Here is a 9365-nt window from a genome sequence, read left to right as displayed (position 1 = left end):
AAGCACAGTGTTAGTAGGAGTGTCCAATGTTGTATGGACCTTGCACATGGAAAAGCAAGGAAGGACACAAAAAGAGTAGTACAGAAGAACAAGAATTACATTTCAACCCTTAGGATATCACCACTTATAGGTTGCATCGGTTTGCATTAGCTAGTTTTGCTTTCTTTTTATTGTTATATATGTATATATGAAACAGAAAAGGTATCATACTGATGAGTTTTAGTCTATTCTCGCGGCTGAAGGTAAAATGAAGACAATTACATTCATCTATGAATCATGAAGAAAAACTGAACCGATTATGAGGTGTTCCCATCTCCAAGCAAGGGAAACCCCATTTCTCTCAGTGAGGATATACATACCTCCCATTAATAACAGTGCTCATCATCACTAATATATTATATATGCAACATAAATATACATGGATGTGATGCTGTGTATTTATAAAACATAATAGTTTAACTGCTACAAAAAGCAAAGCTTAATCAATTAAGTGTAGAAATAATTATAACAGTAAATTTTATTTTAGAAGAATGTACGCTATTACATATACATTTACAACATTGGGACTGGGAAGGCTGTATATTTTTGTATTGTTATATATGGTGCCAGAGATATAAAACAGCTATGTAAATGTGAATGCTTCTAGGCCAGGTAGGAAACAGATTACTGTGAAAACTAGAATTTCCTCAATTACAAAAATACAAAAACAAACAAACAAACAAACATACAAAAAAAAAAATAGGAGTATGACAGACAAATATGTACCAATTTTATGAAAAAGACTCTTTGTTATCAAAGAGCTAGCTAGATCATATTAGAAGTATAACACTATTGCAATTGTGTGTCCATCAAGTGCTCACAAATTATTGTAAAATATCTCATTGTGTATAATTTGCCTGACAATAGCTGTCTAAGTAAGGTAATGTCTGCTGAAGGATTTGGTTTGAATTACATTGTACCTATAGACTATAGGAATCATTACAATTGTGTGCTATGTTATGCTCAATTAGGAATTGCCAAGCAACTTTCAACAATTTTCAAACAATTGGCAGAAATGCTAGAGCACCCCCCGCTTACACCTGAAGTCTGACACGTGGTATGGAAGCCACAAAGCGAGAGGTTACTGTACAGCAAGCAAATAACCATGTAGTAATACCACAGTCCAAAATGCAGCAGAAGTGCCTCTCAGAGTGATCTTCCTCAAATAGAAGAGTTTGGAACTTGGTCTTACATCCTAGAGTCATCATTTTAATCATTATACTGATTTTTCTTAATCAACTGTTAAGTATATTATGCTTATACAATGAAGAACTACAGATTACTTTCAGACCTATACAAGTTATCTCAAGGTAAGATCAGTCAGAAAAAAGCAAATATCACTACAATTTGCTGCCTTATCCTGATCAGAAACCTTGAGATGTAGAATGGCTGCAACATCAATTTTTGACTCATAAAAAGTGTCTGTTTAGTGGGCTAACAGCAGGAAGGATTATATCCCTGTAGTCCTATAAATATGATTTTGCCATTTCTAACATGCTAATAGAACAAAGTCTCAGGTGACTAAATCTCATATCCAAATTGAAGAAGTATTTATTGTATTTTTAAGTGCTAAATTCTGAATGACACATCAACACTGAATGACGTACATGAAATTAAACTTCTTTGAAAAAATACTAGATCTTGACTTTCTCTCATGTAGAGCTATACTGTCTTCCCATATTGGACCTCCAGTGATGAGATCTGCAGGCCTGTTTAAGTGCGTAGCACTAATTATCACCTCTTCACCTGAAATAAGTAGCAGCAGCAACTTTCTGCCTGTTGTAAGATCTAGTTGCCAGGCTGGTAAAAAAAAACCCTCTCATTTTAACTACGGTTTACACAACTCTCAGACTCTATAGGCTACTTAAAATTAGTAAGCTGCTTATTTTAGCAGCTCTAAAAGGCAGTGTATCAGCATGCACAGAAACACATAGATTTTATAGCTTCATCCTGAAAAAGAGATACAAGCCTGAAATCTTCCTGGACTTGAATCCCAAATAGAATCAGAATGCATTGATTCATCACAATTCAGGTCAACAATTTCCCTTTTATTTTACATCAGTTATCCTACCCACTGTAAAGTGGTATAAACCTTCAAAAACTCTATTCGCTTTTACTTTACAATATCTTAGATACTCAGATGGACTGCACGCTTCTTGCAAATCCACTTGTATGTGGACTGGTAGCTATCAGCATGTATTTCTGTCAACTTATAGGCAGCACATTTTTCTTCTTTCGTCCTTCCTTTTATTGTAAAACTGCAAGAGATAAACAACACGCTAATATGAAGATCACTGAAAAAATTTGCTTGCATATAGAAAGAGCAAAATTACAAAACTGGATATTTTTGTCTTTATGCTGTAATTTTTTTGATTCTCTGACATAGAGACAGGTTTTACTTGTTTATCAAGCTTCACACTTTCTCTGTTTCTCTACTTGTTATGCAGATAGAAGTAAAAACCTTACACAGCGTAGGTACCTCCTAATAAAACTAGTCCATTTTCTGAGACCTGTCAAGGAATTTAACTTTTCAGCTGCATGTTTTGATCAGAATTCTGTACCAAGAAAAATCAGAATTGACTGAGCTGCCTAACTGGAGTATGGACCCTGATATCTAACTACTACTTTCTCATGGTCTAGTGGCTGAATGGCCTAGGCCCAACAAGTGAAGAACATGTCACAGAAGCCAACACAGCTTAACACCAGAATGAACCTACCTGTGCCCTGTATATTTGGGATTGTTGAGCCATACTCATCTTCCTTTCTCCTCATCAAAGCTTAATCCAATCCAAAGAAAGCCAATGTTGTTATCCTTCAGTTTGTTTAAGAACTCCTAGAGAGAGACATGTCTTTGAACTCATAATAACGACACTTCATATAACTCCAGCACCAGCAGTGCATAGTGGTAATTAATATTTTAAAACGACCAAGGTTTTCATGCCCAAGGATTCCAGAGAATGTTTCCAAGAAATTGACAAGGGAAGAAAAAATAGTTCAGATTCTCAGCTACACTCAGTACTGTGGCTAATGATGGTAAGTGGAGCAATCAAGGAGCTAGCCTTTAGCTACTTGCTGCCCCCATGCCCATTCCACTAGAACATTTTAGACGAGCATCAGGCTGGAGCTGGAGCTATCTCTCTTTTTACCCCTACGAAGAAGTGAGGTGATCATTTTGTCAGCCTATCCTCCTGGGTGCTCTAGAAGTGACTGTCTGAACCTGGTCACATTTAAGCAAAATCAAGAGCACAAAAGAGACATTCACAAAGTAAAACGAATATTTAAAGCACAGAGGACCTTACAAGCTTACCATTTCAGTCTCATTCTCTATAATCAGGAGCTCGGATTTTTTTTCTTAGCAATACTTTCTACTATTCTGCCAGGTGTCACAAGTTTCTGAGTAGTAATAACATCTCCCATAATGCAGCTTCCAGCCAGTAGGACAGAGTTCACATCTGGAGTCTGTGAAGAGTTTGGGGTGAAGAGATTTTTCTCACTTCTTTTTTTTTTCTTTTATTATTGGCTCCTGCTTTTTCTGTGGCTTTTGAATAAGAGAATAAAGAAGCTTTAAACCAGGGATGGGGCAGAAATTGTGATGGTATAGCTTATTTTAAGAAAGTACATTGTCTCTGCTTTACAGTAGTAATAAGGATAGTAATTATTTGATTAGGGATCACTCTGTGCCTTTAAATATTTCAGAACTCTAGGTAATTGTACTAAATATTTTACATAATAATTGGAGCAAAAGCCATGGATAAAATCCCAGCTCTACTGGGAGGAGTACAATTCAGTGGCATCCATGGAAAATAACAGACCTTCAGTAACAATGGTCCACTTGTATTTTTTGCTTAAACTAAAATTTTCAAGGATGGAACTCTAAAACAGATCTCTATACATCTTTATCAATATAAACATGTTTATTCTGGTACCAAAAGGTCAATTTATTTGTGCACATGTTTTTATATTAATCTTTTCAGGAACTTCAAACCATTTATGCTATTATGAGTGAGACTTTATTTTCTTACCATTTGCATGCATGAACAAGCTTTCTTTCAATGTAGTCAGTAAGTTGTTGTCATTAAGATCTTCCTCAAAAATACTGCCACTTTCAGAAAGATTTTCTCTGGGCTTCTGCATGACATTTGATAGCAAGTCACCTGGACAAAAATCTCCAACATTTTAATGTAAAGCTCACAAGTGAACTGTACAGAAACCTCGTAGTATTTTTGCATGGATGATAATAGCAGTTATAAGCAGAAACTCAGATCTCTTGTCTGTCCTTCCTGTAAATGGTAGGTGGAGAACTAAGCATGTAAATCATATACATTAAACAAACACAAGGTGACTGACTTCACAAAGATAGTGTAGAGTCCATTATGATCATGCTTTTGACAACATGGCATGCAACAGTTGTCTTTCAACTAAAATGATTGTTCATTTGGTTTTCCAGTTCCTGAAATTGCTATTGAGCTTATTTCAGAAAAGGATGGGTTGATGCAAGACAGCAGGAATGTCATCCAGAGAAAGGGAGAACAGCTGAGTCCGCAGGGTACTTCTGCCCAGAAAGGCTTCCGAATTCTCATTTTTTTCCTGTGTTCTCAAATTATTTTGATGTGCAAAGTGGTTTTGATGTCCAGAAGTAGGCTGAACATTGGAACTACCAGGCCAAGGTATTCTAAAGGCAGAAACTAAAATTACACTCCTTGATCAATATTTGGATGTTTGTTGATGGCAACCTAAAAACTGTTCAACTTGTTTTACCAGGGCAACTGCAACTATTTCTCTCTGATCTCTAACTTTAGATGCTCAGGGATAGTGGCACACATCTGGGATGGATAGCTAAGTTCTGTACGTACATGATCAGTGCTGTCAGTGACCCAGTGCTTGTGCACATTTTCTGTGTACAATGCAAAGGACACTTTTATAAACTTAGAGGCACACATTTTTATTTATGTTTAGAGAGGTCTTTTCCAACTATGTGTACCATCTTCCAGCCTCCTATCTCACCCATCCCTGAAGTCCATTTCACATTCCCATTGTACATGCCAGGGGGGACTGGATGAGACTTAAGGTAAGCAAATCAGGGCATCAGGAGGTGAAGACTGGCTGTGAGGACGAGGAGGAGACAGCAGGGGTTCCAGTTGTACCATCTACCTGAGTAACTCCTTTTTCATTGCTTAAAGAGTTTTTCCAAACTGATGGATGGATTCTCTGGCTAGAAACCTTGGTGGTTTGTTCAGTTTTGGAAAGGAATAGTAGGGACTCTCAGAGTGGGGGACCGGACAGTGAGGAAGACTCCAGCCCTCTTCATACAGCCCAAACACGCAATGGTCCTCTGGAAGCCACCGACCTTCTGCAGATCCACAGACCCAAAATGACAGTGACTCCCTCCCATAGTCCTCAGAAAACAATAGTAGAAAGCATGAGTGGTCTTGTTACCTTATCAAAATAGTTTGTTTGCAAAACTTGTTTAAGTTAAGGATAAATATCTGTCCATTTCACAGGAATTAAAGCAAAACATTTCACTTGGTCACTTACATTGCTGAATTAAGGTGATCACAGCTCCAAGAAATACAACATTCAGAAATAACCTCAAACTGAGAAGCAAACCACTTGGACCTTGGGATACTTGCTCATTTGTATCAGTGAAACCTCAGCAGTATTTATGAAATACGTTTTTTTCTTCATCAGAATATTTCTTCTTCCTCAGAAAGTTGTGAGCTGATTAAGGTGTATCGTTGCAGCTCTTAGAGACTCGAACAGCAATATACTCAAAGTCAGTGTTTCCATCAAATCTAAAGGGAATAAGAGTAAAGAAATGGACACGTTGCACAGTATACTAAGAAAAAAATTATATCCTGTTACATTGTAAATAGGTTTTGGCTAATTATATTTAAAAGTCTCAGCAAAATGTTACTATTTGTTTAGCTTTTTGTGTTATCAAAAAATACAGACAAATGAAGTTTTAATGTTTAGCTTCACAATAGTTAACAATTTTCTATTTATAATTACCAGTAGACTATTTCTGTGCAATGAGCCAATACATCTGGTTGCAGTTTTTCCAGAAAAAAAAGGGTGGAAATGTTACCTGCACTACATATTCAGCATGCAGAAAGCAGTGTGTAGTTATGTAAATGCACTCATACACCTAGAAGAACTGCAGTAAGATTTTGAGGGCAAGCTTAATTCTAAATTTTCCTATCTTCTACGTGCAAACTTCTCAACACTGGTTAGTACTATTTTCATGCTTTTGTACAATTTCATAGCTTTTTGTAAGAGAAGCAAACCCTTCATGCTCTGACCTTTTCCACACATTTTCTCTGTGAAACTATGAGAGATTCTTTCTCTGAGAGTTGTCAGATCTGATCTTTCTGCATGTCAGCCTCTAGTATAGGCAGCTAGTACCAGTCACCTCATCCTGGAACTAAAATGTTCCTTCATATCTTATCAAAATTATCACAAATGACAGAATATAAATGCTTATGGTCAATTGCTGATATTTAGTCACACACTAAAATGTTACTACAACATATTGACATTTCATTGAAAGGGGAATTTTCCTAGTACAGAAATTCTCAGTAAACCCAAGGTTTGCTACTTAACAAGTTTGCTGCATAATTATTTGCATTTCATTAATTTATTTACTGATTTAGGGCCTAAGAGATTACTCCTATACAGAACAATTCAGAAATATGGCTGAGCTGGTTGGGAACAATTTTTTAGAAAGGGAGAACATTCCATGGACACTTCCAAAATTGCCTTTTTTCTTTCCCCTTCCAATTCAGCTAGCTTTGGTCATTAACTGAAGTCTCAGACAAGTGCGTTGTTTTTTCTTAATACCACCACCACCAGAAATACAAGTGAGTTCCCCAGCATGTGTGTTACTTAATATGTAGAATAAAGCTTCACACAGGAATTCACAAATCCTCTGTTGAGATTTATGATCAATTTTCATTATAAATGTAATGTGTGTGTTTGTTCATGGGTTATAATGTTTGCATCAAGTTTTTGAAACTCAGAAATTTTATTAAGAAGTACCCAAGGGTGCTTCTCAAACTGACCAATTTGAAAATGAAAATATATTTAAATAATTTATTTTTTGGCTTCACAGCACCACTGGCAGCATGCATAAGTTGTCAGTTCTCTAATGTGGTGATCACATTGTAGTGATCACATTGTCTATACTGAATTCACAGCTCACTTGATTGCTTTTAATGTAATTAATCTGTGTCAGGTTTCCTGTAAGAAAAAGCCAGTCTCACTACTGTTGTGTTGAGGCTATCATCCTACACTGCAGATTTCTTTGAAGAGTAAAGTGTTTCTTCTGGTTTTGGCAACAGTTAACACAATGTACAGATGCACTGTTCATGTGTTTACATAGAGGTCTGAAGCATCAGATCAGTGATGGGATGTGACTTTTGGTAAATTATGCACTTCACTCTCCTAAACATTGATTGCAGACTGTTAAATCTCTGTATTTATTTCCAGCTGGGGTTCCCAATGTGACTCTGGGGAGTGAGGCCACAGTCAAATGTGCCTCTGCTCTTGATGTTTTTGGAGAGGGGGAGTCCTGCACATCACATGTGATGTTTTGTACAGTTGAGCAGTCTACAGAGAGAAGAAGCCTCAGCACTTGAGCAAAGCTTCTTCAGGTCTAGCTTTGGACGAAACACAAAGAAGATAGATCTTTATAACGTATTACCCAACAGACTACATATTTTCCTTGTGACTATGTTGGGAACTAAGAACAGACCCCCTGTGGTAGCTAGACTGGCAGGCTCCATGGGTAACCTGAAGCCCAGAACAGGCTCTGTGTGTCCACACTGTGCAGTTGAGTTCAGGCTGCCTACATTTCCCAATTCTGCTCTGTGGCAGATTACCTTAGGGTCTTTCTGGGAAGTATTTTTGAGATGACATTGCCATGTGATAGGAAAGACAAAGAAGACATAAAGGTCCAACTGTGAACAGGGCAGTCATTTGAACCCTGAAGCAAGGCAAAGCTGAGGTTTTCTGTAGTGGCTGGGTTGCTCCACAATGTCTTTGGCTAGAGTAAGGAAGCAGCACAGATAGTCAGTAAATTTAAAACGCAGTGTAGAGAAACTGACGAAACCTCTGTCACAATACTCACATTGTTGGCCTTCTACAGCTGTCAGACCAGCAGGTGTAGATGTTTGGCAGTGCTGGGAAGAGCTGGGAACTGGTGGTCACAAACTCTGCTGTTACCTTGACTAAATCCATCTGATCCCATTTCATTGTCCTAGGTATAAAGCCAGACTCCAGTTTCTAGATGCTGAAATATTCTGCTAGGTCAATGATGTCTCCTAGAAACTCTAAAAATGCTATGAAAATCCCGAATCACAAGAACTCAGAGTTTCTTAATACGCAATTGGTGGAGACTTTTTGCAATGTTTGGGCTTTATGCACAAGAAACATCTTTACATGCCTAAAAACAACGTTTTTAGCAGATCTGAGTGGTTTGATATCACTCAGGTGTGTTGGGAAAATGCACTTGTTTATCTCTGCAATGTAATAACATTTATTTTTGTAAATATTTTAACAGTATTGTGCACATTGTTGCAGTGCAATATGTAGCAAACCCACATTTCTCAAAATTCAACTTCAAAATATGTTTCATGTAAATTAAGATTAAAATTCCTGTAAGTGGCATTGGCATCATACAAAGAAGCAGGAAGCTACCTAGAGATTTTACAATACAGATCAAAGGATAGTAAAGGTGCTTTAATAGAATGTAGGTGCTCTCATACAATCAGAAGAAAAACAAGAGCAAACAAATTTTGCAAATGTTTTGAATTACTAGTTCCCAGAGCAGTTCTTATGGGATTACAGGTGATATTGTGGCCTTGTGTTCAGAAGTTCAAAACCATTCTTATCTGCTAGAACTAAGACCATGAGCAGATCTCACCATGTCAGAAGAAGCCAGAGGCTGACACTCTCTTTCCATAAAGCCCCTTAACTCTGCCTTTGGATTGCTTCTCCAATTTCCTTCTTAATTTTTCCTTCTCCAAAGCAGCCTGGACTAATGTGTTGTTTCCTAAACAACTCCTGGTCAAGCTGTTTCTTCCTGGGAAATAAATCTCATTTGGTAACATTGCTCTTAGTAATGGATGATTTTAAGAAAAACAATGCAAGCAGTGTCTGAGGAAGCCTTTAGATGTCCTGATTTGAGCTACCAGAAAATACCACTGTGGTTTCAGCAACCTTTAATTCTCCGAGTAATATGAAAGCGGTTGCTGCAGGAAGTAGAGCTAGTGTCTACATATGGGCAGTATCCATTCCCTCCTTGCCAGGGCTGAGATGAGCCTGTCACA

At 37.5% G+C, this 9365-nt stretch overlaps 1 protein-coding gene across 1 annotated transcript; it reads right to left on the bottom strand.

The window, feature by feature from the left end:
- Positions 1 to 2152: 2152 nt before the first annotated feature.
- Positions 2153 to 5826, bottom strand: LOC106145872 (killer cell lectin-like receptor subfamily F member 1). The gene is given in 4 exon segments (XM_065029548.1): positions 2153 to 2297; positions 2757 to 2872; positions 3347 to 3498; positions 4062 to 5826. Coding segments are annotated over 4 exon segments (510 nt in total). The 5' UTR covers positions 4174 to 5826; the 3' UTR covers positions 2153 to 2167.
- Positions 5827 to 9365: the final 3539 nt, after the last annotated feature.

The sequence above is a fragment of the Columba livia genome, chromosome 1, assembly GCF_036013475.1.
Source record: "Columba livia isolate bColLiv1 breed racing homer chromosome 1, bColLiv1.pat.W.v2, whole genome shotgun sequence".
NCBI lineage: Eukaryota > Metazoa > Chordata > Aves > Columbiformes > Columbidae > Columba > Columba livia.
The sequence above is the reverse complement of the archived record's forward strand: the minus strand, read 5'-3'. Positions and strand labels throughout refer to the sequence as shown.